This window comes from Eretmochelys imbricata, chromosome 6, assembly GCF_965152235.1.
Source record: "Eretmochelys imbricata isolate rEreImb1 chromosome 6, rEreImb1.hap1, whole genome shotgun sequence".
In the NCBI taxonomy this organism is placed as follows: domain Eukaryota; kingdom Metazoa; phylum Chordata; order Testudines; family Cheloniidae; genus Eretmochelys; species Eretmochelys imbricata.
In genome coordinates this window covers 86,527,558-86,554,906 of record NC_135577.1, presented here as the reverse complement: position 1 = coordinate 86,554,906, position 27,349 = coordinate 86,527,558, and the positions used below count along the sequence as shown (strand labels likewise).

Genomic DNA, 27,349 nt, shown 5'->3' with positions numbered 1-27,349 from the left:
CCTGTACAAGGAAGTAAATGTCTTCACTGAAAACTTTCCAATAAGACAGTGTGGTCTGGCTTTGTCTGCTACAAACTGGGCAAAGATCTGTTCCATTAAATAGTGCCTGAAATCTTCAAAAGTCATACTATGATCATACTACCTGATCATACAAAAGATCATACATCTTTTGTTTCCAAGGTGAAGATAGAAAGAAATTGCGTTGACAGACTCAGGTTGGTGGGACTCATGCTAGTGCTCTACAAAAGCTGTGTAGACCGCACCTGGAAGTTGCAGCTTGGGCTTTGAAGCCAACCCAAGTCTGTCAACTGAGCTGGGAGGCTCGCAGCCACAGGCTGTGTAGACACAACCTAAAAAGCCAACAACAACAGATTGAGAGGTGATGTGATTACAATGGATAAGTACATTAATGGGGAGAAAATATCAGCTACTAAATGGCTCTTTAATCGAGTGGAAAAAGGTATAACAGGAACCAGTGGCTGGAAGCTGAATCCAGACAAATTCAGAATAGAAATAAGACAAATATTTAACAATGAAGGCATCCACTGGAACACAGTACAAAGAGAAGCCAAGCATTCTCAAAACTATGATACCCGCATGAGGAAATAAGAAAACAGATCAACAGAGCCAGACTTGTACCCAGAAGCCTCCTGCTGCAAGACCAGCCCAAGAAAGAAACCAACAGAACTCCTCTGGCCATCACATCCAGTCCTCAACTAAACCCTCTCCAACGCATCATCAGTGATCTACAACCCACCCCGGACAACGATCCCTCACTTTCACAGGCCTTGGGAGGCAGGCCAGTCCTCGCCACAGACAACCTGCCAACCTGAAGCATATTCTCACCAGCAACTACACGCCGCACCATAGTAACTCTAACTCAGGAACCAATCCATGCAACAAACTTCGATGCCAACTCTGCCCACATATCTACACCAGCGACACCATCACAGGACCTAACCAGATCAGCCACACCATCACCGGTTCATTCACCTGCCCGTCCACCAATGTAATATACGCCATCATGTGCCAGCAATGCCCCTCTGCTATGTACATCGGCCAAACTGGACAGTTCCTATGTAAAACGATAAATGGACACAAATCAGATATTAGCAATGGCACTATACAAAAACCTGTAGGAGAACACTTCAATCTCCCTGGACACCCAATAGCAGATTTAAAGGTAGCCATCCTGCAGCAAAAAAACTTCAGGACCAGACTTCAAAGAGAAACTTCTGAGCTTCAGTTCATTTACAAATTTGACACCATCAGCTCAGGATTAAACAAAGACTGTGAATGGCTAGCCAACTAGAAAAGCAGTTTCTCCTCCCTTGGTGTTCACACCTCAACTGATAGAAGAGGGCCTCATCCTCCCTCATTGAACTAAGCTCATTATCCCTAGCCTGATTCTTGCTTGCATATTTATACCTGCCTCTTGAAATTTCCACTACATGCATCTGATGAAGTGGGTATTCACCCACGAAAGCTTATGCTCCAATACGTTTGTTAGTCTATAAGGTGCCACAGGACTCTTTGCCACTTTTACAGATCCAGACTAACACGGCTACCCCTCTGATACAAAGAGAAGGTAGACTATCTTTTGACGTCTTCAAATCAAGACTAGATGCCTTTCTGGAAGATATGCTTCCGTCAAACAAGTTATTGGGCTCAATGAAAGGGTAACTGATTGAAATATAATGGCCTGTGCTATCAGGTGATCAGATAGATAATCCCTTCAGGCCTTAAATTCTTTTAAAGATCGGAAATTCTGCAACAGTGTCAGTGTTCTGTACCAGAGTATCACAGAATCCACTAGCTTTGTTGCAAGTTGTAGGTGAAGCTTATAGTGCAGTAGCTACCAACAGTCATACTGCTGGGATATGTGAGGCTTAAGTAAAGACCTGGGAAACCGCTGGTGTGCTGGCATGGTATTAGGGAGTAAAGGCACAGGCAAGCACTGTTTCTCCGCTTGATAGATAAGTTGCCATCCTTTTCCCTTCCCTTCTACTTGTTAAGGATTGATAAGCATTCCAGCTGCATAAGGAATGTGGGGATCTAAAGGATATTCTTTTGTAAAGCAGTGTTATCTCCCCCCTCTCTTCCTTTCCCAGCTACATAAATGAGCTTGGGTTTATGGCCCCTTCCTCCCTCCCCTGTGAACTGCTGATTAAGGGAACTTGTGGCTATAATTACTGCAAAGACATGTATCTTCAAGGTAAAAATGTCTGTATAATATGCGTAATACTGTAAACAGTAAACAGGGGCAGGGATAATTATATTCAGTATATGGGCATTCATATTGCTAAATAAGGGTTTTGGGGGTGTTGTAGTAAATGTAGGTATTTATATATTAACTTAGATAAAAGAGTGTGATGTGATTAACTCAGTGCTTACTCGACAATTGGGTCAAGGGGAACAAGTACCGCAATAAAGAAGCCCGTCTACTCAATCCACCTCTGGGTCCCCCCTGCTCTTCATCTGGCATCATGGACAGAATCCCGGGGGAGAGTCGTGCCTGATCACCATGTCTCGTCATGGATTCGATGAATAAGCTGAACAGGCCCTTTACTGCAACCCTGGTTAAGGAGTTTATTAATGAACTGGTGGGGAAATGGGGGGGTCCTTATGTGCCCCCCTATGCCAGGGATCGTCAGGATTGGCCAGCCATTCAGGGGTGGGTAGAAGCTTCCCTGGTATCCAAGTGCTCCCAGGATAAGAAAAAGGCTGTTTGTTGCAGGCTCTGTGTGAGGGTCTTTCAGGTTTACGGGAGGAGGTTACCAGTCTTAAAAGCAAAGTGGAAACTCTGCAGCAAATTGCTGAGGAACAGCACAGGGTAAATCATCACAGTGTGCTGGCAGTCAGAATGGCTGAAAAGTTATGGACAATTTTAATCGTCTTCCGTCAAAGAACCTGACCCTGAAGGGTCAAGTAGACACCTTAAAGCAAAATTATTGTTCCCCGGCCCCATTTCTCTCCCTGTCTCACACTTTTGGTTTTCTGAAGTTTTAATGGACGGTACTTTGGATACTTAGTAAAAAGCTTGTTTGGACAAAGCAGGACAGAGTCTGCTGCATTCCATTGAAATTTTTTAGAGTAAAAGGTCCATCGACGACCATGGAAACAAATGTTTTACTGCCTTTTTAAATAATCCCAAGGTAAAGGAAGCACAGGGTGTGGCAGCTGTGTGTTGCAGGGTAGCTATGTCGTTACAGGCAAAATGTACCACCTTGAAGAATTGAATGCACAAGTGAATAATCTAAAGTGAGTGAAGAGTTACAAGTAGCTTTTGTAGAAATTAATACTAGAGAGTTTGGGGGGAGTTTGGAGGGAAGTAAACAGTTGAGAGTTGTGGAAATGTTAAACGGTAACGGTTGTAAAAACGTTAAAGAGTAACAGCTGTAGTATTATAAAAGGGGAATTTGTGGTTTAAGACTAAAACCCAGGTATGTAAATGTAAATATATGTGCAGCTCGGTACCGTCACATTGGGTGGAATCATGGTCGTTAAACAAATTATACAAGGGGGGTCAGGTGGCTACTACCATCACTATGTTTTTGTCCCCAGGTCTTCACAGCTATTCTGAAGGAAAATGGGCCCTTTCCCCACAGAAATGGTCTGTGAAGGACTGCTGCAGGCAGCAGGCAGCCAAATACTCTGATCTATATTATTTGACTATTAAACAAGTTAATCAAAATCACTAAAGAAATATAAGGGGTTTCCATTAAAACTTGACTGTCTCTGATTGTACAAGATGGGAATGTAATCTGGGTACAGTTGTATAAAAAAAAAATAATGAAAGCGGTACAAGGATAGGCAAAGGAAAATTTTTGGGTGTGAATCTTTTTGTGTAATTATGTAAGGTTTTAAGGACCTAAACCAGTACTCATGGTTTGTAAAATCCAGTTTGTAGGTTTAAAATAAATTGGTTTTGTTTTGTTTTTTAAATTAAAAAAAAAACAATGCCACTAAAACTCCATTTGAATCTCTCATTCAAAGTTGCAACACTGACAGACCCTTGTGCTAGACAGGGGCAGCTAGTGTGATGTGGCTTTGGTATTTAGCATTTAACCCTTTGGGTACTTCCATGTTTTTATAAAGTATAATGTCTTTTAAAATAAAAATTACAGAATATGTTCCTGGCTAGGGCAGCCAGAACTAAAAGAATGAAGAGAGATTATGGATCCTTTTTTTTTTTTTTTGGGGGGGGGGGAGGGGGGGAATAAATAGCAGCTAAGAACTACAGGAGGGGAACAAAACAAGTTAAAAGACAGTGCCCCTCTGGAGCAACAGCAGGGGTGAGATGCACAGCACTGAGCCTTAAGCTGGCTCTGAGTAATCTAACTGTCACAATGTTAAACCCTGGGATAAATGCTAGTGAGTAATCCCGTAACAATGTACAATGTGTATGATTTTTGGGGGGGAAATTTTTAAGCATGTTAAAAATGGTAATTGAAAGCAAATTTCATGTCAAAAGTCTCATGGTAATACTGTCTCTCAGCTATTACCTGTGAATAAACTTAAAGCTTGGCACAGCAGAGAAAGCATTGCGAATACAGACTAACACGGCTGTTACTCTGAAACCTGGTCATGTTGTACAAAAGGGGAAACTGAGGTACACAACCTCATAAATGAACAGTGGAATAATTCACCCTTTCCCTTTAAGGGTAAAAACCTAGTCTGCCTATACAACAAAAGTATGAAGGTAATTCTTCTGTTTTTCCTGCACTCAGTAGAAAGATTTGTAAAAGGAAGGGGTATTTTTTAGGCAATAATCTGTCCCCACCAAGGGTCTGGGAAATGTTTATTTTGTTTTTCAGACACTCTGTGGGGAAGCTGGCACCAGTGGAAGAACAACCCAGAACACCCTGGATCTACTGTCGCAACAAAAAATTGTGTTGTGTGTTGTGTTGTTTGTCTTGTTATTACCATTATTTTGGTGAATATTATACAAGGAGGATTACGCATATAGCAGCAAAGGTCAGTGCATGGTATAACCTGCCTGGAGAGCTCGATCTACCCATCGGGGGGGAATCAAATGACGTACCCCATTCCAGGAGAACACCATCCATTCCCAGTTCCTAAATGGAAGTTTCCTTACCTAGTCTTTGACCCGTTGGAGCCTTGCTTGCTGCTATTGGGAATGGAAAATGGAGGACAGAAATGGGTTTATTACATGCAAATAAAAAGGCACAGAATGGGCGTTAAAAATAGGGATGAATGAATTCTGTTGCATGCAGCTTACAGGTGGACCCACAAAGGAGCTGGACATATTTCCTTATGGGTGAACATGTGAGAACCACTGTGGGAGCAGGTGCAACCAGAGCTCGTCAGTATGTCCTTTCAGTCCATTATATGGGTGGGTCGTACAACCCAGAGAATGGTGGGTGGACTGGGTACACCCCAACTGCAGCACACACATCGAAAGATTGAAGCAACAATTGAATTGGTGGGTAAGGGGATACACATGGAATTGTCACTGCAGAAGGGATCTATGGGCAGTAGGAACCACAAGGTTGGGTGTATGGAATCTGGGGAACCATTAGGTAACTAAGTAACTAATAAGCCAAAATGTAAAACTTCAACAACCAATCAATGAACTACTGGCACAGCAACTATCTGCAATTGCAATGGATGGAAAAGGGCAGCAGAGGTGAACCTGCTTTAACTCAATGAACAGGAAACCTTGTGACATGGGTGGGGGATGGCTTCAAAAGGCTAACTTGGGGGTAGAAGGTATGTATGGGAATGCAAAATGCTCAACTAAGAGGCTAGCACCTGGGTAATAGTTGCAGTGGTACCTTGGAATGAGATGGCAACTAAGGTGGTCCCCATGAGCCCTATAGGAATAAGAAAAGAAGGAGCTCACTGGGAACCACTAGGAAATAAATAGGAAAAATGCAATGGTGTAAAATAAACAATAATTCAGTTAAATAATTGTTTTGTCCAAAGAAAATATTTAAGTGTGCCCCTCCCCGATAGCCATAAAGGAGCAGACCCAATGGCATGTGCTAGGGGTGAACGATTGGGTGTAATGTATATGGGGTATGGAGTGTTCTGCAGGAAGCGTGCACAATTCTGTAATATAACACTTTGGCATAGAAGTGCCAGCATCTGGCACAATTACACAAATCTACATGCTGCCATCGGGACTTTAGTGCGCAAATGGATCTGTGGAATTCATTGCTGTGGACAATCAAACCAGTGCATTACCCAATTCCATTCCAAGTGGTCGAGCTGGTTTGGACAACATCCTGTTTCTCTGAAAATATTCAATGGGCTCATGATATTGACATGAGCACATGAACACTGTAGGGGCAGCTTCAGGCCAAGCAACGCCGAACGCAGGTCTTCGAAGCCCAGGCCCTTTGAGGAATGAATACCTTCCAACTAGCTACTAAGCTGCCTGCTGATTGTACTTGGACTGATGTAGCCTGTGCCCTTCGGACAGGCTTAATGGACACTCATTCACTTCTCAGTTGTATTAGTCATGTTGTAGGGATGTTATTCGTACTAATTGTAGTATTAATTGTATTCGTGGGGTGCTTAAGATTATGTGCTGCCCTAGCCTCTCTCCCCAAGTCATGCTTGTAAATTCAACGGCTTACCCCTCTTGTGACCAGCCTTCTCTCTCTCCCCGAAGCATGACCGGTGGACCAAGGTATCGGGCTAACTGAAGCCAGGGCCTCCAGCCCGAGTGCCCTGCCATCCAGTGTGCGGGAAGGAAGGGCACCTGGGCTCTTCTTTGAAGAGAGTGGGGGAGTGCTGGGATAAGTAAGGGTTAAGTAAAGACCTGGGAAACTGCTGGTGTGCTGGCATGATATTAGGGAGTAAAGGCACAGGCAAGCACTACTTCTCCACTTGATAGATAAGTTGCCATCCTTTTCCCTTCCCTTCTACTTGTTAAGGATTGATAAGCGTTGCAGCTGCAGAAGGAATGTGGGTGTCTAAAGGATACTCTGTGTAAAACAGTTCTTCCCTACCCCTTCCTTTCCCAGCTACATAAACAAGCTCAGGGTCATGGCCCCTTTCTCCCTCCCCTGTGAACTGCTGATTAAGGGAACTAGTGGCTACAATTACTGCAAAGAAATGTACCTTCAAGATAAAAGTGTCTGTATAATATGCATAATGCTGTAAACAGGGGCAGGGATAATTCTATTCAGTATATGGGCATTCACATTACTAAATAAGGGTTTTGGGGGTGTTGTAGTAAACATAGGTATTTACATATTAACTTAGATAAAAGAGTGTGATGTGATTAACTCAGTGCTTACTCAACAATTGGGTTGAGGGGAACAAGTACTGCAATAAAGAAGCCTGTCTACACAATCCACCTCTGCGTTCCCCCTGCTATTCTTCTAACACATACCTTCTTAAAAAAACCTAATCTATAGCAAGAATGCTTACTGGAAAAGTAAAACCTTGTCATTTCATTTACCAGGTGGATGTGGTTAACCAATAGCAGGGTTGGTCTCAATGGCCTGACTTCCAACAAAGCTCAGCAAGGTAGGTGCTCTGCTCAACACAAAACCATGACCTAGAATCAGGTAGTCTACAGAGACAACACAGTGATACAATCATTTCATTTTTAAGGTAAGTGTCTTTCCTTTTCACAGCTCACATGCAACACTCATCATGTGACCTGTGGGAGAAGATGCAAATCTGTTGGTTCAAGGAGCAGAAGGTTCTACATCTGACCAGGGAAGTCGAGAATCCCAAATGCTTATGTTACAGCAAAGTCACCCTTTACGTCCAAGAGATTGTGGAGAACTGGGAGGCAGGGAGATTCCTAAATCCCACAAATGCTTGTGGGGTGTTGAGAACCCAAGTGGGGGTGCCAGGCAGGGTCTAGGAGCAAAGTTAAATCAGATTGGGGTTCTTCCCTGTAGATTTTCATCCTTCCAAGCAACAGCAGGACTCTTGGTCCCATACTTCCCTCACCTCCCTGCCCCCCCAGCCTTCCTCATCTCACCTGTGTGGCTCAGACAACTTCCCCCACAGCCAGGAGGATTTTGTCCCCACCTTAAATCTTAAGATGTTTCTGCCCCTCTCAACCTTCTCCTTAAGACAGTTCTTTTGGAGGAGTGAGGGTGAATCTCTTTCCAAAGACAATCTTGGTCTCAGACTTTACCAGTCTCTAACTGATGCTCTGATGGTATCTACATTGCTGTGACCAAGGACCTCTTGATACCAACTGGAAGAGGGGAGAGATACATGGATCCCTATGGTTCACCAAAAGAGGTCATGTAAGGTTCTATTGAAAGAATGTGTGTCACTAGTCATCATAATCAGCATGAGATGTATGTGCAGATAATGCATAAGGAGTGAGAACATAGTGTTCAGTATACGCAACGCCTTGTTGTTAAAGGCAGGTCACTCTGTGGGTATTGAGACAAATTTCTGCAGACAGGAGGTGGGAGACACTTCTCTCAGTGGTTGACCCTTGTGTATCTCACAATGGAATTTTATTTGCCGATTGAGTCAAATGCTAATGAATAGACTAGAAGTGCTGCAAGAAAAAAAAAACAAGAGGGGTTATCCTGTTGACAAGTAAAGACAACATATTTTTTGTAAAGTATAACTGGCGGTATGGAGGTATTCCTGTTATCCTTCGAACTGGAAAGACAAGGGAAGGAAAATCTCAGCCAGCCTCGTTGAACATGCTGAGAAAGAGATTTGGGGTATACAGGAGACAGGGGAATGTCTTGTGAGTTAAGTTTATGCTTTGGAAAGCATGTGATTGTTTTACTGGAAAAAAATGGTTACACAATCTTACTTGCTATCATATGTATCTTTGTTAATAAACAAGTTCTTGTTTTCACTATGTTGAATTAAGTGGAGTGCTGATCCTGAGGTGCAATTAGAAAGTCGGTATGTATTATTCCTTTGGGAGCACAGAATCTGGATGTTCTGAGAGCGTTCAGTGGATCAGGGGCTGGGCGCTCCAGAGGGACACTTGGAGGACTTGGGTTGGTGTGTGCTAAAAGAGAGACAGACAAAAAGCCTGGAGCAATCTGGGAGGCAGTGCTTGTGCTGCCAGAGGCTGGCGGTGGTGCTGGGAAACTGACCCAAAATAGACACAGACAAGACATCCTCAGGTAAGGGAAGGTTGTAGGGAGGTGCCTCACAACCCTGGATACCCCTGGGAAGCATCACAGTTGCCCAACACCTTAAATCAGGAAGTTTAAGGAGTTTGGCTTAAATCAGCCAAATTCAATCGAAAAATCTAATGATTTATGTACTTTTCCCCAACAGAAAGTTCTAACTGTGGGGATGCTAAACCTAACGTTGTGGTGGCGGGTGCTGTCCTTTGTTATATTCAGCATCTATTCTGAAGAAAAAGTGTGATCTTGAAAACAGTGTGGTCAAATGGCTGAGGAATGGACTCAGCTTCGTTGCTGTATCACTGTATGAACTTGGGCAAGTTATTTTACCTTCTCCAGTTTTCATATTTTCCATCTATAAAATAGGGTACTATGTTACTGGGTTACAGAAGCGATGAAAGGTTTGTAATGAATGGCACTACAGAAACGTACAGAAATATTACAAGACAAAATCAGAACTAATGGCCCAAAATAAGCATTTTGGGTTAATAGTGACACAAAAAGTTAGTTGTGCCAAACCTAGGGAATCAATTCATTACCTTTTTTCCTTCAAGAACCCATTAGGCAAGAGGCAAATTACTGCAAAAGTGTTCCAAGCTATCAAATATTTTGAATTATGTTTTCACAACACTGAAAAAGCAAGCTCTTGTTTTAACCAAAGTATGAAAATTAAAGCAAACACCAAACGGTTTCAAAAACCTGTTTTATTTGGACAGAGTAAAATACACCATATAACATTCCATTTTCAAACCATAATCCAGAGCCATTAATAAGTGTTTTCTTTTTACCAAACATCCTTGCCAGAAGCAGTCAATGCGACTAGGAAAACTAGTTAATCTCTCTCTGCTAGAGCTACGAGGTGCGTATCAATCTCCGCTTCTGTAAGGATCCTAAAGGGGGAAAAAAAAGCATTCCAGAAATAGTTTTGTTTATTCTTCCCCTTAACCCACTGTCTTCCATCTTTAATGCCCCCACAAACAAATGTAAGTAGTACAGCTGCATCTTCTGTCTTTTTAAAATAATTGCTACAGCAATGAATGAGCCATGGTGATTATTTTTGAAAAACCAACAGGAGAGAGTCTAGGGTCCTGGAGAGCAATGGTGACAGTGGTGGGACAGAACAGGTCATTATATAGTCATTAGTAATACCCTTGCAAAGCTGATGAGGTAGCTACTATGATGTACTGGGGTGGGGAAAAAAAATAAGAGTGGTCCAAAGCAATCAGTAGGACCATTACTCCAAAGGGGATTCAAATTCTGGCCCTCTTTTCTTGAAAGGATGGCTATGACCAAATATGGAAGTCCCACCTCCCGCAGCATACACACCCACTGTCAGGGAATACAAGGGCAAAGCCTTAGCATGGGCCCCTGAATGGCAGCAGCAAAAAGGGGAGCATGGCAGTAGGTGTCCTGTTAGGAGGGAATCTTCTGTGCCATTTAACACTGAGCTAACTTGCATTTAGTTTTCCTAAAATGTATTAAATGCAAAAAGCCAGCATTATTTCACCCTTAATATTGCATTAACAAGCACTCAACTGATGTTACACCATGCTTGCACAGGTTAAATATTAAAGAACAAATACATTAAATTTAACTAAGTAAACATGAACAGAAGATATATGTACACCATGGCCAGGTTAGTGCTGTGAAAACAACTATCCCTTTTGGAAGTTCCGGACTCTGTATTTGATATTTCCCCTTAAGGTTGCAATGATGTCAATTTTAAAGGAAGAGAAAGAAATAAATCCAGACCTAATTGATCTAGGGAGCTTACAAGTTCCACTGGTTTCACAACTAGAGCCAATGTGTTCCTTGAACCTAGGTATATACTAAAGCCCCCAGTGATTCTAAATGCAGCCTTTAACGTAGCCATCTTCAAATGACTTCATAAGAAACTTGATATGGAGCTATTTGGCCTGTAGCGTTTACAAGCTTGCTGGCTTTGCCAATGGAGTACAGTGTCCTTAAAGGGGATGTCTTTAAAGCATGTTTGGAAAAAAGTTCCAACAGACAGAGGTAGAGCCATCCATAATTTTTTTAAATATATATTTTCAGGTAGGGCTTGGCCAAGTTTACATAAAATTTATAAACCAAGTTCATTATTCCTGATTACTTCAGTCATGGATTCTGAAGCGACCAGTACTACAACTTAGCTTCCAGCCAAATAACAGAAAAAGCTTACATTCAAATTAAAAATATTTCCCCCTGTTCTAAATTCAGATTAGCACACAGCTATGACTAAAGATCTCGAATTTACATGACCAATTAAGACAGAAGCAAGGGGGGAGATGCAGTTTGATTCAAGAGTCTTCGTTTGGGATTGTTATTCTGTTGCATAGTATGATTACAAAGCATTTATACAAGCAGTGCACGCAACCAGAAAGTGGATAATAGCTCTAGACAATCCCAGTTACTGACTCTTAATGGACAATGCAGAAAACCAACTCTGTTGAAGTCTTGCCCAGATACCCCTCCCAAAAGATGGCCAAGCCAATCTGACTAGGCTCAAGGACCAAAGATAACAAAGGAATTAGTAGGTTTATCAACTGGGTAGACAGAATCCACAACCCAGGGGGGCAGAGTTTGGGGTAAGCTACATCCTACCTAAGTTTATTTAAAATAAATATGCGTGTAGACCTTTTGTGTTAAAAACCCTGTTCTCTTACTATGCTTTCTTCCTACTATTGAGATTAAACAATATTTGTTTTGAAAGAGCTATCTGGATCCCATGTTCACAAGTGGTCAGAGGTCACAGCTCCCGAAAGGAAGACTTGCTGGCACACAACCCAGTTGGCCTGCTGAGTAATCATGGTTAGTGCAAAAGGTGCTGTAAAATCACAGTATTCCACCCCAGATTAGGTGAAGACAAAAGATCCAACACCCCAACAGGTAAAGGCAAGAGACTCAAAACTGGAGGGGTATACTCAAAGATCGAGAGGAGGAAAAAGGTGCAGCTAACACTGATTTAATCTATATTTTAAGTTGCATGTACCCATAAACCTAACCACCACTTTTCAAGAATGAGCAAGAGTTATCTCAGTGATATTTACTTCAGAAGGTTTACTCAAAGACCTTCTCTATATTAGGAAAAAGTGTTTTTAAAAAATGCATGTTAGTGAACACGTTGCAATTACTGTGTTCAATATTCAGTATTTTATTAATTACTTGGATAATGGAGTGGAGAATGTGCTTATAAAAATCTGCAGATGAAACCAGGCCGGGAGGGGGTTGCTAGCACTTTTGAGGGTAGGATTAGAATTCAAAGCAACCTCAACAAATTGGACGAGAATTGGTCTAAATCAACAAGATGAAATTCAATAAAGACAAGGGAAAAGTACTACGCTTAGGATGAAAAAAAATCAAATGCACATATACAAAATGGGGAATGACTGGCCAGGCAGTAGTACTGCACAAAAGGATCTGGGCATTATAGTGGATCACAAACTGAATATGAGCTGATAACGTGAGGCACTTATGAAAAAAGCTAGTATTCTGGGGTGTATCAACAGGATTGTCTTATATAAAAGACACGGGAGGTAAATGTCCTATTCAATTAGGCTCTGGTGACACCTTAGCTGGAGTAGTGTGTCCAATTCTGGGCACCACACTAAGAAAGATGTGGATAAACTGGGACAGCCTAGAGTAGAGCAACAAACACGAAAACCTGAGCTCTGAGGAAACTTCAAAAGAACTGGGCATTTTTAGCCTTGAGAAAAGAAGACTGAGGGGTTTTTGATAACAATCTTCAAATAGGTTAAGGGCTGTTTGTGGTGGGGCAGCTGCCCCACTCCTGAAGAACAGAGGTTAAAACAGCCAAGCTAGGCTGATTGGAGTAGCAGCCACAGCTGTGGCCAGCTCAATTAGGGCCCAGCTGGCCCTGATAAGAGGGGTGTGGGCCAGAACTGGAGCAGTGCTGGGGAATAGGGCAAGGGAGCTCGAGCCTGGTAAACCTCCAGGCTGCAGGCCTTGGTGACGGCCTACACAGTTATTGGGGTTGCAGATGTGCAGGCTGGGGTTAGCCCCTTGCCAATGATGAGTGGTCATTACAGACTGCAGTTTGCCCCAGTGAGCGGGGTCTAGATGATGACTGGCAGTAGCCACTGAGGCAAGATGGGTTTAGAGGGTGGGGGTTCCCGGGGAGGGGCGACCCAGAGTAAGGGGGTTACTGCTGTGGGCAGAACCCTGAGGTAAAGGGCACTCGAATCTGGGAGGGACACGGGGCCAGTGGCAAGCAAGACACTGGCCTGCAGAGGGAGCTCTGTACACTGGAAAAGAGCTAATTCCCAGATGACCAGCAGGAGGTGCTGTGTTGGTAAGTCTCCCTTCACTACACTGTTATAAAGAGGAAGGTGATCAGCTGTTCTCCATGTCCACTGAAGGTAGGACAAAAAGTAATTGGTTTAATCTGCAGCAAGGGAGGTCTAACTTACTTATTAGGAAAATCTAACTATAAGCAATAGGCCAGGCTTCCAAGAGAGGTTACAGAATCCCCATCATCTTCCAGCCTATTCTTAAAAGCCTCCAAACACCTGTCAGGGATAGTGTCTAGGCTTCAGCATGGAGGGGTGGGGGAATGGAAGGAGAAGGATGGACAAGATGACTTCTCACGGTCCCATCCAGCCCTACATTTCTATGATGCTATGTTGTTAAACACCATTTAACACCTAGCATATACAAGGTTTAACACCTCTAGAACATGTTAGTTATCATGGTCAATGGAAAGGGAAGAGGATGGTAGACCATGTCTAGTCAGTACCAGCCTATACTAGGTGCTAATGTTTTAATTAAGTGCTGCTTAAAAACATGTTTGTTTGTTTTTTTAAAGTCTTCCTGTCTAGTCAGAGCTTAAAGTAGGACCACAGTTCCCAACTGCAAAAAGTGATCTGAAAGGAAGTCAAACTCTCCCCACACCCCAAATATTTAGAAAGTGGCAAGCCATTCCCCGCCCCATGTCTTCATTTCCATCTATATTTTAATCTACCTTTATGAAGGGAGGGAGTTAAAATTAGCCATTCATAACCCAGAAAGCACACCAAGTTCCACTACAGTAATTTAACTTACCTGAATTTAGGATTTTCAACTGTAACTACTCCAACTTCTAGTTCCGAAGGTTTGAAATCAATGGACAGAACAGTAGACAGGCAAGTTATACCTGTCTAAAAGTAAAAGTTAGATAAAAGAAATACTGAAGAAAGAGCACTCAAAACATTTTCAAGAGCTACCACCTTTCAATTTCAAATTAAATCACTCCATCTCTCCCCCACATACTCCCAAATTTTCAAACATAAATTGCTCCTGTTGCAAAATTCAGCTCTCTCTCTTCACCCCAGGCAAATGATCTACAAGATAAGGACCCCCTTAATAATCAGTGTATCTTGGGATTTCCTGATAAGAAAATCCAACAAGTTGTTTACCATGCAAAGGTTAAAAAATCCAACAAGTTGTTTACCATGCAAAGGTTAAAATCTTTTGATTTGAGCTGGAAATAGAACACATTTACCACCAACAAAAAAACCGAAAACAATCTAGACATCTTAATTACAAGCCAGTTTTACCTTCGTGGTTTATTGGTGGCTTTTTTTTTTTTTTTTGAGGACTTGGAATCACCACCATGCTTTTCACAAACAGATACACAAGTCACTTGTGCAGTTTCTATTTCATTATGATTTTTTTTATAACATGCCCTCATATTGGGGAAGAAATACTGCACTTAACCATGATTACCACCTTTTCTGTTTTTACTAATTATCCAAGGTATGTGTTACAAGTGTTCTCTCTCAACCTCTTTCCATACTTAATCCTGCACTGAAGTCATAACTGTAATGTTGAGGCTTCTCATAACAATGAAGGGACAGAAAAGATCTTTTGTAGATGGCTAGCTGGCTGAATTGATTTTTATGTTGCTGATATCTAATTGTATTGTTAATGGTGCATTAGGGTGACTAGAGCCTTGGATAGGCATCATCTTGTTATTTAAACTGAAAAATAAATAGAAATGCAATAATTTCTGAAACACTAAACTGATGTGTTGTAGTAGTATTATGCCTTCATTACAGGGTCCAGTAGAAGCCAGATTATGAAAGAATCTTTTAAATCAAACACACATCACTTAAAGGCTTTCACTAGGATCCTGGAAAAGCATGAAGATGCCATCAGGTTTCTTGGTTTTGCTCAGCAGAGTCACTTATCATGGCTGACTCAAATTTTAAAAGGAACATTTAATGGGGTCAACATAGGCCCAAAATATAGGCTTGTGAAGATATTTTTACAAAATTAAAAAAAGGACACCAATAGAAGTGTTTCTATGAATTGATTGGAACTGGAACTTATTTGCATTTAAACATTCCTTTCAAGCATTTGCTTCCAAAACATTGCAGTGCTATGCATTAAAAACAGAACATGAAACTGAGTCTATTCCTAGTCAATCTACTTCAATTGCCCAATGTGAGTGATACACAAGAAGCCAGCAAACAATGGCAAAATAATTTTTATTTTTGAGACAACTATTTTGGATGGGATACTCAAGAGTCTGAAGGAGTTAGGTATTCATCTCACATTGAACTAACACCCTTAATGCTCTTTTGAAAACCCCAGTTTTCAGCTCTAATAATTTTAGGTGTTAAAATTATGACTGTTTAATTGTCCCTATAAGGCTGAAATTTGTAACTGAATATAAGCAAAGTGTTAACATGTTCTAATGCTAACAAAGCTTTTTAAAAGCTTACACAGTAGAGCAGACTTGAAGAAAAACCGTAACAATTTAGCTAAACTTCTCAATTCCATTTCTAAACATGTATCTGTATTTAAATAAGCCATCTCCTGTTGAATCCTGCAGTGGAGGATTTTATTTTAAGGTTATTATAGTTTGTGACTGCAGTGTTTGGTGTATCACAAGATCAGATAGGAGAAATAGATGGATCATGAAGAGGATTGTTTAAACTCAAATCTCTTATGTTTAGCTGAAACAGTAAGGAAAATTTACACAAGATAGTGTTTACATATTAAGGCTGTGTCTTGAATGATGATTTCCATAATAGCTGGCATTATACTTACTACATGTACACATATGCAATAACAGGCATGCAATAACAGGCATACAATTGCTGAATGGAGTATCACAGGAGTCAGTCAGTGCATTACTATACCCAGCCACACTCTGTAGTACTAGGATCATGGTGATTTCCTGGCCCTTCATCTTTCCTTCAGTGGAAAAGCAGGATAAATAGTATCCATGTACAAGAAATCAGAGTGCAGTGGGACTGATGTTCAATGGGGACATATTAGCTTCCATAACTTATTTTTAGGAGCTACTTGTTTTGTGGTCAGTTTCAGAGGAAAGAAAAATACAACTGGAACCCCCACACACATGCACACCCTCAACTGACTTACAGAAAGTAATTTTAAAATCTGCCCTAAAATGCATAGTAAACTCACCACTTCCCTCACTGAAAATAGCACTATAATCTCTGGCATAACTGCACTTTTAGTACCTTGCCCCTCTAACAGGCCAAATATGGAGGATCAGGAAGTCACTATCTTCCTATCAAGGCTTCTACTGGTAGCCCTATGGATATACATCTCCATTAGAGGAGATGCATCCTTGACCAAGATGATTCTAGCATTGCAGCTGCAAAAAGCATCTGCACTCACCACAACACCAACTGTCAGCACTGGTGCTACATAACCTCCCAGAATATAGTAACCTCCTATTTTAAAGTGCTTTCTAGCATGCAGGTTGGTTTAAAAGCCTTCAAAACCATCTTCAGTGACTTGCTCCTCAGACAGCAAATCCAATATGACAACTACAAACTGATGACAGGATTTCCTGGCTTCCACAATGCAGGATCCTGAGCAACCACCACACTTAAAATGGCAATGACGACTTTGCAGTAACAGGCCAGGAGCACTGAAAGCTGATAACAAGTAAATGACTTTAGTTCAGTTTGTGCTAATATAAGAACCCTATTTCTAAAAGGAAAAACAGACTGTCTATAGTCAAAAGAGCTTGAAGGGTGGAACAAAACTAGATTTCACTGCTTTTGTCAGTTTACAAGGAAGGAAAATATTACACATCCAACAACTAAACAATAACACTGAGAAAATCCTTAAGGCAAAGCCAACTATATATAGATATTGGAGGGCAAATGGTGGCAAGCCATCTAATACAACATTCTAATGTCAATGTGTACGACTTTTGTGTTTTACAAGGAATCTTTGATACACTGGTGGGACATCTGGGCATATGAACAGCCTTATGAAACACTGATTAAAAAATGCACCTAACAAAAGGAGGAAACACTTCTTTGCATCATATCCCTTTACACAAGCACTACAGGCAGTAGAGCGCTTTTGGCTCAGTTTGATTTTCCCCTACTGGCTTACCTCTACTGTCTGTTCAAACGTCCAGTCATATTTCTTCTTCACTTTCTTTTCAAGAAAGCTGGTTGACTCTGTTTGTTTGACTCCTGCAGCTGTGGCCTTGAACCCACAATAGTAACCTGCAGGATCACACTTGTATACCTGAGGGCCATGTTCTTCATCAATACCAATCAGTATCATGCCTATAAATAAAATAACTTTACATTTTAATTTTTGATATAACCAAAGTGCCATGTGATTGGGGATTCTGATTTTTAGAACGTAGACTCTCCTCTAGTATGAACCGGGACAGTGCACAGTTAAATACCCTTTTGGACCTAGCCCCATTATTCTGAGGTTCACATTTCCCCTTTATCACTAAGGTGACATACTGCTCAATTGCACCTCATTTCTAGGAACTGTACCTCATTTTAGACCAAACCAGGTTTTTATCTCACACAAAACAAACCATTCATTCAATGCAGTGTTGACTTTGCAAGAGACCCACAAGGTCAGGTAATACAGAAGTTAAGGTGCCAGTAACAAGGTTAAAAAGTCAGCCGCAGAGCACATCCTGTACTATTTTTTTTTTGTAGAATGTCATAAATTTAATCATACATTTAACCTGGAAAAAAAATAGGAAATCTTACAAATACGTTGCATAGTCAAGTTAATGAAAGCACTGGAACCTTAACTTGTACATTTTTGACTGACATTTTAACTTTACAATATTGCCTCACACTGCATTACATTTCTATTTAATTTCATAGATTTAAAAAAGTGAAGGAAAAGAAAGAACTTCAAAGACAATTAAACTTGTAGATCTTAGATGCTCATCTGACTTTACCAGTGCAGATTTAAGATCTTTGAACTACTAATTTTATGCATGTGCTAAGTACAAGTAATAAACAGATGCGGAGTTGAGATTTACCATTGTATATACATTCAATATGCAATTTTAAAACAGTAAATTAAAACCTCAGAACACTCTGAGCAGATTAAGCACCATAAATAGAGCTGGCTGAAACTTGTATTTTTGGTCTGCACTAATTTTCAGGTTTTTTTAAAATTGGGGTTATTTCGCATAGGAATGAAACCAAATTTGCCAAAATTTCTCAGCAAAACCAAGAAACTTCTTTCAGAAACACCAAAAGACCGTGTTTCTGAACAAAATTTGTGAAACTGACAAGAATGTAAACTTAATTGAGCTTCTGCTAGTGCTCCCAGTGTCTGCAGCTCTGCTCCCTGGCCCCAGGGAAGTCTGCATGTTGGGGCTACTTTTGAGGGCTGCAGACCCTGTAAGCCAGTCCCAGGATTTCCAAGCTCTGTGGAAGGGATCCTAGAACCCCCTTAGAGCCCCTGCTGGAGCTGGGTTCTCTAGGCTTCCGGGCTCCCCACTATGGAGTTGGAAGCCCAGTCCCAGATAGAGGTGAGGCTCCCAGGTCCAAGCAGGGAGACTGGAAGCCCTAGCCTGGTGGGGCTACACTTACAGCAAGACACTCAGGGTTTCTAGGCTCCACGCTCTGGTGCCCTTCCTGCCACACAGCTGGGAGCCTAGAAGTCCCAGGGGCTGCTAGGCTCCCTGCTACATGTGAGGGAGTCAGATACTTCAGGATCCCTGAAGGAAGGGCTACTCTCTGGAGCTATGGACCCTGGAACCCAGACTGCAAGCAGCCCACTAGGAGAGCAGGCAGGTTTCCCAAAACATTTCTCCTCCTTGCAACAGCATTTTTTGACTAAATTAGGCTTCCTCAAAGTGAAATGGTTTGCCTGAGTTCATATGGCGAGTCAACTGAAGAAACAGCAACATAATCCCACAGTCCAGATGCCAACACCTGTTTTAACCATTAGTCACCACTACTCTTTACATTATGCCCATATCATTTACATATCTAGAAAAGTTGGTTAGAATTTGTTCCCATATGTTTAATTTAAAAAAATCTGTATCTTAGATTTATCAATTTGGTACACTTTACTATACTTACAGCAACCAAGAGGCCTCATTTCAGCATTTTGTGTGTAGACCTGAGAAATATCTGCAATCCTTTTACACAGCATGTCCACTGGGATCTCATAGCCATACTTGTATTTCCAGTTAGCAGCCTCGTAGCGGGCTCTCTGAACCTGAGACCTGCTGTCAGCTAATATAAAAGACAAAATATTTACTTCCACTAAAGTAAGCACTACTTCCACTAAAAAAATGTTTAGAGAAAGTTCTTGAAAACACACCACATTGAATTGCTGGATATGCTGTTGATAGTAATAATCTGATCTCCATCCTGGAAGATCCCACTGTGCTAAATTTATTTAAATAAATTGTCAGTTTGTAAATAGCAAATCTCTTAAGCCTCATCTCCAATTTTGGATTACAGGAGTTTGCAAACATCAACATAACATGAAATGAAGTAATAAAAGAAAAAAGTATTTTAAAAATTTGGATATTTAAACAGAAGGTAAATTAATTACCTGTCATTCCTGTCATTACACATCCAATAGTTTCAGTAATTCTGAATAAATGAGTCACTGTGCTGGAATCCAATAACTTGTCCTAATAGACAAAAATACTGAAATAATTTAAAAGAAACAATAGTCCTTTACCCATATATTATTACCAGATCACTGAGGCCAGGTCTACGCTACAGGGGAAAAACATCACCCCTGAGCAATGCAGTTATACCGACCATAACCTCCCCATGCAAACAGTGCTGTGTTGATGGGAAAGCTTCTCCCGTCAGTGTAGGAGTGTCTTCACTTAAGTGGTGCAGCTGCATCAATGCAGCATTTTAAGTGTAGACCTGCCCTCAGGCCAACAAGAGGCAGAAATCAGAAAATTACAGTGGAAACGGTCTTCCAAGCACTCTACTATCAGCTTGGAAAGAGGGGGGAAAGTTCCAACATCACACTGCATTTGCAAAGAGTTGCTGAATTTCCACTATAAGTTCCTAGTATCTTGTTCTGCAGAAATGTGGGAAGAATTTCTACTACTATGTTCCAGTGATCAGTCATAAACAGGTAGCAAAGGAAGAAGGGGACCCCATCAAAGATTAGTCACTGAGGTGCAATGGAGGAAGATGGACACCTCTTCCCCAGGACAATTTTGAAGATCCCTAGACAAAGATTTAGTAACCCCTAGTATGTTTGCTGCTCTTCAAATTAGGAGTTAAATTTTTGCCTGCGTCTCTTCCTCAGCATTGCTGTGTCACTCCATCCAATGTGCTGACAGACATTTACTGAAACAGTGCTTTACAGGTAAGGTTTCAGAACAGCAGAACTGGGAAAAATGCACAGGTAAACAGTCCTACACCTCAAAGACAGATGTATTCTCAGGTGGCCCAGGGCTTTGCAATAACGGAACTATATGGTGTGGCATTGGGTGCTGAGAAGACGCTTGAGCAGCAAAAGGAAGGCAAGTCAGGGCAGGCATAATGGCAAACTGGTATGGTTTAATTCAGTGGTTTTCACACTTCTTTTTCTGGCGACCTAGTTGAAGAAAACGGATGCCCGCGACCCAACAGAACGGGGGCAGGAGGTTAGGGTGCAGGAGAGGATCAGGGCTCTGGGGTGGGGCCAGGGATGAGGGGTTTGGGGTACAGGAGGGGGCTCCAGGTTGGGGGGGGCCCTCAGGGCTGGGGTTGGAGTGCGGGATTTGGGCACGGGCTTACCTCAGGCGGCTCCCGGTCAGCAGCGCAGCAAGGGTGCTAAGGCAGGCTTCCTGCCTGTCCTGGCATTGCAGACCGCACTGCGCCCTGGAAGTGGCCAGCAGCTGGTCCAGCTCATAGGCACCACCCTCCCCAGGTCCCATTGGCCAGTTCCCGATTAATGGGAGTGTGGATTTGGTGCTCACGGCAGCACACGGAGCCCTGTGGCCCCCCCGCTCCAGGGCGCAGCGTCAGAACAGGTAGGGACTAGCCTGCCTTAGCCGGGCAGCACCACTGATTGGACTTTTAACGGCCTGGACTGTGGTGTTGACCAGAGCCGCTGTGACCAGTACTGGGTTGCGACTTGCAGTTTGAAAACCACTGGTTTGATTCACAGACACATGGCTGATAATTTCACTAAATTTGCTATTTGCATTCCAGAAATAGGGTTGTGTGTGTTTGTTCTACTTACAGGTACTTTCTTCTGTGTTACAATTACTGCACAATCTTTCCCACGAACAGCTACTGATGTAAGGCCACCCTGGTTTATAGCCTTAAAAGCATATTCTAGAAAGATACATATAAATATAATCAGAAATACTTGTACCATTGCCACTAATATCATATTTGGGGGCAGAGCCTGCAAGCCCACCACACACATATATCCCACTGGGGACCAAGCCCTCTGTTTGCAACAGCTTGTCCCAATGGACAAATATACCGAGCTTGACTCTCCTCTGCTCAATTAGAGTGCTGAACAGTATTAGACGTTGTTGCTCTCCCTTTTAAAATTTGAAACAAGAAATTCTGCGTCCCTGCCAGAGGGCAGACAAGCAACATTAAGGTTTAATAAAAAAAATAATCAGGTAGTCAAGTCAGGAAATACAGATTTAAGTTTGAAAGTTCAACCTTAACTTTACCACCTTCAAGATGTTATGTTAAATATAGCGTATAAAATAAAATTTCTTATAAACTTTATATAGTAAGCTACACTACAGTGCCAAGTACTCATGCCTGGCTTGATTTTTAAGTCTCAGCAAGACCTGCAAAACAAGCCAAATAAAGGAAAAGCAGTTCAGTGGTTGACTGAAATGGCTCAATGTTAAAACATTAACTTTGAAGCTATGTAAAAAACTGAAGTTAAAAACCTTTCCACTTGAAGAAACTAAATGGTTATAATTTTAAAGCCACTGGATTAGATATTCAGACTTAAAATTAAATCAAAACAAGTCTGTACTGTAATTTACTGTAAGAATGAATACGCAATTCCTGTTTGTTATATTACATACACAGCACTTAATCAACAAACCATTTGTGACAGAGACCATATAACAAGAAAATCACAAGGGGCCCAGAAATAAAGGTTGAGCTTTCAGCAGTCCCTCAACATTTTCTGGATCTTAACATCGCATTAATGACTTTATTCCCCAAAAGAATTTTATTATTTTATTTATATAGAAGAAACCGACAACTGAAGTTGTAAGTCCAATTATCTAGAATTATTTGGCTCCATCTCTTAAACCACACTGCTGTTGACTATGGCCTCCTAAGCACTTAACAAGTAAGTTCCCCATGATTTTATTTGGTAACTTGTGTATTAAAAGATGAGAGCTTATAAATTCATATTTACATAACACCTAATTATCAACTACTAAACTATTTGGCACTAGGTAAATTTATAACTAGTAAACAAAATTTATGCTAATAATGTTCTGATTAAGCATTCATTATAAATTACGCTACCTCAGTTTCCAGGGAGATATCCGAAGAAAGCCTTTGTTGCAATTTAACTTGTCCCAATTAAGTAATTTTATTGCAATAGTACAGTACAGACCCGTTTATGCACAGATGTTGGGAGTCAAGCCGTCACGACCGCGTGTTAACGGACCGCGGGTTAAGAGGGCCATGCTGAAAAAAGTGTCTGATTCCCTTAGGGAAAAAAAGCAGTTTAGTGCTCTTTTTGTCTCGCGCTTTTTTTTTTTTTCTTATGAAGTCTATCATTCACCGCAGATGAAATGCGTTCACGGCTGATTCATTGGCTTTCTCCAAAAATCAATACTTGCGCTATGCCATGACGCTTTTTAAAATGACTTATAAACCCCTTGCTGGCTTGGAAGGATTCATCCCCTGTTAAATTTCCAAATTTTGTCACTTGGGATTGAAGAATTGGCCCACTTAGCGGCATTCCTTTCAGCCTTTCCTGAGCAAACCACGTGTGCATGGCTTTGTCTGTTGGTTTTGCTGAATAGCGCACACGTTTTCGCTTAAGCCCCATAGCAGAATCGATATTTTGTACAAAGCCGTCCAGTTTAGATCAGTTTTTTAGTCCTCCTCAGAAGGTTCGGCAATCCCAGTATCTTTTGAAATTTCGGCTTAGGTTTCTCCACTATTTACTCTATCTATTGCAGCTAGCTTTTCTACTACAGTGTAGGAATGCTGATGCTTGCCCTCTACCATTATATTAGGCCTACGGTTAAAATTTTCTAATGTAGTGTGTGTATATATATTACTATATATCTCTCTGTGACAATGACTAAGCATGCATGATAAGTCTTTACCAATATCTGTAAAGATGTACAACACGTTTCCGCTCCGCACTTCATCGATCTCTGTCAGTGAATTAGTGAGGAAATCTGTAGCGCTACATAGCAAGTTCCTGAACCGCATGTTAATGAGTCCCACGTGTTAAATAGGTAGCACTGGGAGGCATGGCACTACCGCGCGTTAAGCAGATTAGCGGATAAATGAGTCTGTACTGTATTTGACATTTATACAGACTTTCATCCTTCAGCATTTCAGTGGTACTGTGCATATGTATTCAAACTGCAGCAGGCTCTGCACAGCATGCAGAACTTCGCAACAATGGGAAAAGGGGAAATTGAGGCACACCTATGCAACAAATTCTACTTGAAAGAAACCTCCTCTTTGTAAAGCTGACACAATAGAAGACACAGGAATGCCAGTACTGAGGCAAGTTAACAGCAACAAGGGGTGCTTCTGAAAAGAACTGTTGCCTTCTCCAAGCACCCATGCATCATTTCAGCAGCAAGTTTCTCAGCTTTGGGAAGTAAAAGACAAAGTTCTTCCTAAAGTCAGCTCTTCCCTATAGCACACGCAGTCACATTCAATGTGCTACCCAATTGTTTTCAACATTTAATTTAGCAAACTAAAGTATATTTTGAATAATTATATTAAGCAACTTGAATTTATAAGGGACTAAAGTGGGAGGGGAAAAAAGCCTTACTGTACTACACATACTGATTTGTTTGTCCCTATGTTAAATCTATATCCTAAATTAAACAGTTTTATTTTCAGATTGTCCCAATTCAGTTATTACACAGCAACAGTATTTTTTTTTATTTTTTTTTATTTATTTTATTTTATTTTATTATTTATTTATTATTTATTTTATTATTTTATTATTTTATTTTTTATTTATGCAGAACCACAGTTTTTTCTAGCATTTGACTAATTTGGGTATGGCAAGTGAGAGAGCGTTGCACTGCCATGTCAATTCCCAAGTTTCTGATCCCCTGGATGGTGGGAGGCTAAGAATATTTCAGAAGCATAAACATATACAACCACCACGCTTCAAGCCCGTGAAGGTGCTATTACAGTTAGATCCTAAGAACAGTGCTCCCATCTAATCCAGTTCTCTACCTGGAGAGATGGGGACTGTGTAAGGTTGAGAGTATAATAACTGCAGGAAATAATTGTGTACATGCTAAAGTAGAGAGAATCTTTTTGACTTGGCAATGAATTCCAGAGACTACCCAATTCTCCCTAATACATAAGAAGTTTGCTAGTAAGATAATGCACATCTGAGAACACTTTCACAATGAAAAGTATCTGGACAGTCTAGCATTACACGAATCAGTGGTTTGCATTTTTTTTATTAGTATGGCAGCCAACAAAAGTGTTTGGAACTAACAAACATTCATGGGCCACCCAAGAAAGCAAAGAGTCAACCTGAAAACTGATTAATTAAGAATATTATTTTTGAGCAGCCAGTCACATTCCATTACTTCCCTTCCCCCAACTACTTCAGGTAATCATGTAGCAAACCTAGAATGCTAAATTCTCCATTTATTTTTATTACTTTAAGGGAATTATAGAGCAGTCAACCTAACTTCTATACCTGGAAAGATACTGGAACAAATTATTAAACAATCAATTTATATGCATTTGGAGAATAGGGTTTAAAGTAATGATTAGCATGGATTTGTCAAGATCAAGCCAACCTATTTTCCTTCTTTGACAGGTTTACTGACCTAGTGGAGAAGCGGGAGAATGATATATCCTAATTGTAGTAAGGTTCTTGACACAGTCCCCTATGACATTCTCATAAGCAAACTAGGGAAATGTGGTCCAGATTAAAACTTCAATAATGTGGACACACAACTGAGAAAACTATCCAAAGAATAAACAAGTAGTACTTGTTAGTACTTAGAGACTAACAAATTTATCTGGGCATAAGCTTTTATGGGCTAAAACCCACTTCATCAGATGCAACGATCCATGGTTTGCTGTCAAACTGGGGGAACGTTATCTAGGGGGGTCCCACAGTGGTCTGTCCTGCATCCAGCACTATTCAATATTTTCATTAATGGAGTAGAGAGTATGCTTATAAAATTTACAGGTGGCCCCAAGATGGGAGGGACTGCAAGCACTTTGGGTGGCTGGTTACGCTCCCGCGCTAGCTGTGCGTAGGGGTAGCTCGAGGAGCGCGTTGCAGCCTCCCACCCCCCAGGAGCGGTGGTGGGGGGAGGGCCATGCTGAGCTCCCGCCCCCCATGACGGTGCAGGCCGCGCTGGGACACCGCCCCTGTGGCAACCCCCCTCGCCGCCCCCCGAGAAACGGCGGCAGCGTCTCCCCAATCTCGGCAGCGTCAGACCCGAGCGCCCCCGGAGCAACAAGCACGGGCGGGCCCCGGGAGCCGGGCGGGCCCAGGCCCGGGGCAAGGGCCCGGCCCGCACCATGACGGGGCAGGTCGGCGGCTGCCATGCCGGACACTCACCTACTTGGTAGAGGCGGCCCTCGGGGGAGAAGATAGTGATGTGGCGGTCGAAGCCGGCGCTGGAACCTCGGGACATGGCGGAGGGAAGGCGGCAGCGGCGCAGGAGACCGGCCGGTAACGCAGCGTGCAAGGCCCGTTCCCACCAGCCTGAGTCTGGGAGCCGCTCTGGGACAGGGAGTGCTTCCGGGGCACGCGGGCACGTGCTCCTCTGCGCAGGCGCAAATAACACACCATCGATGAGCCAGGGCCGAGGAGCCACTAGCTCGCGTATAGTCGCGACACGCTTCGACAGCACGCGTCCGCTCCTCTGCGCATGCGTGTAATCAACAGCCTGCCCTCCCCCCATGCAGCTACAAACCCCCGCCTACTGCGCAGACGCAGGAGCGTGAGGTCTTTTGATACTGAGCATGCAAACGAAACGAGAGGTAGCGGCCCTTCACTGCGCAGGCGCTCTACTGGCCTCTTTCCAAGGTGTTGGAGGTGCTGTCGCTTGCCTGCCCAGGCAGGGGGTCGCTGTGACCTTTGCACCTGCCCCAAGCGCACAGGGCACGCCGGGGGGCTGCACCCTTTGGTGGTGGCGCTGTTAGGGCTGGGGGTGACCAGCAACATCCCCTCCTGCCAGCACTGTCTAACCTAGCCTGTCCTGGGTGTTGGAGCATCGCCACCTGTTCACATCAGGCCACTGGCTGGGAAGCTGCAATATTTAAAAGTTTAATGATGTAATTCGCCAATGAGGCGTGGGACACCAGTGTTCACCTGGGCAAGGCTGTCTCAGAAACTGAGGGCCAACAAATCCAGCTGTCCTCAGACTCGGGAGAAGATTGCACCGTTGCAGTTATCGCCGCCACCCAGCCCCTGTTGCATATTGAAGATTCACAGAGTGGCCACGCAGATGTCCCCAGTGTGCGGTTCCTACATTGTAGGAGCACTGTGTGACAGATCAGGCCTGCAGCTCTCATGTTGGTTCACCTACCCCTTCCAAAAGAACTGGTGTGAAGCAGATGGCTGGAACATCAAACTAATATACAACCAGTGGTATACAATTTGGAAAATCCTGAACTAGGCCAAGTTGGGATGCTGGCCCTCCCAAGGTGGAGAAAAGCAGTTTGGGAAGTTGCATGACCCTCGATCCATTCTACTTCCACTGTGAACATGTTGTTCTAACTATAAAAGTGGGTGGATCTTTGCAAACAGACCACCTCTTCTCCCTCCCAGGGGTAGCCACAAATATAGCT

At 42.3% G+C, this 27,349-nt stretch overlaps 1 protein-coding gene across 2 annotated transcripts; it reads right to left on the bottom strand.

Annotated features, from left to right (window-relative positions):
- Positions 1-9,790: 9,790 nt before the first annotated feature.
- On the bottom strand, positions 9,791-26,475 carry PSMA6 (proteasome 20S subunit alpha 6). Of its 2 annotated transcripts, none has more exons than XM_077819053.1 (7): positions 26,115-26,475; positions 21,570-21,664; positions 19,926-20,007; positions 19,445-19,600; positions 17,484-17,662; positions 14,163-14,257; positions 9,791-9,991 (listed from the first exon to the last, which is right to left on the bottom strand). In XM_077819053.1, exons 1-7 carry the CDS (start codon positions 26,458-26,460, stop codon positions 9,934-9,936), a joined length of 1,011 nt encoding a protein of 336 aa, XP_077675179.1. In that variant the 5' UTR covers positions 26,461-26,475; the 3' UTR covers positions 9,791-9,933. The 2 variants fall into 2 exon arrangements, with proteins under 2 accessions (XP_077675179.1, XP_077675181.1); XM_077819055.1 differs by having other exon boundaries at positions 26,119-26,335.
- Between the last annotated feature and the right edge of the window lie 874 nt (positions 26,476-27,349).

Bases quoted from the DNA above. Each gene is read 5' to 3' on its own strand.
- PSMA6 (XM_077819053.1), bottom strand. From the start codon at position 26,460: ATGGGGGGAGGGCAGGCTGTTGATTACACGCATGCGCAGAGGAGCGGA. The intron at 20,008-21,569 runs GTAAGTAGAACA...TTTGTCTATTAG, and splicing joins TAACACAGAAGAAAGTACCT to GACAAGTTATTGGATTCCAG. The intron at 14,258-17,483 runs GTAAGCCAGTAG...TTTTACTTTTAG, and splicing joins CGTTTGAACAGACAGTAGAG to ACAGGTATAACTTGCCTGTC.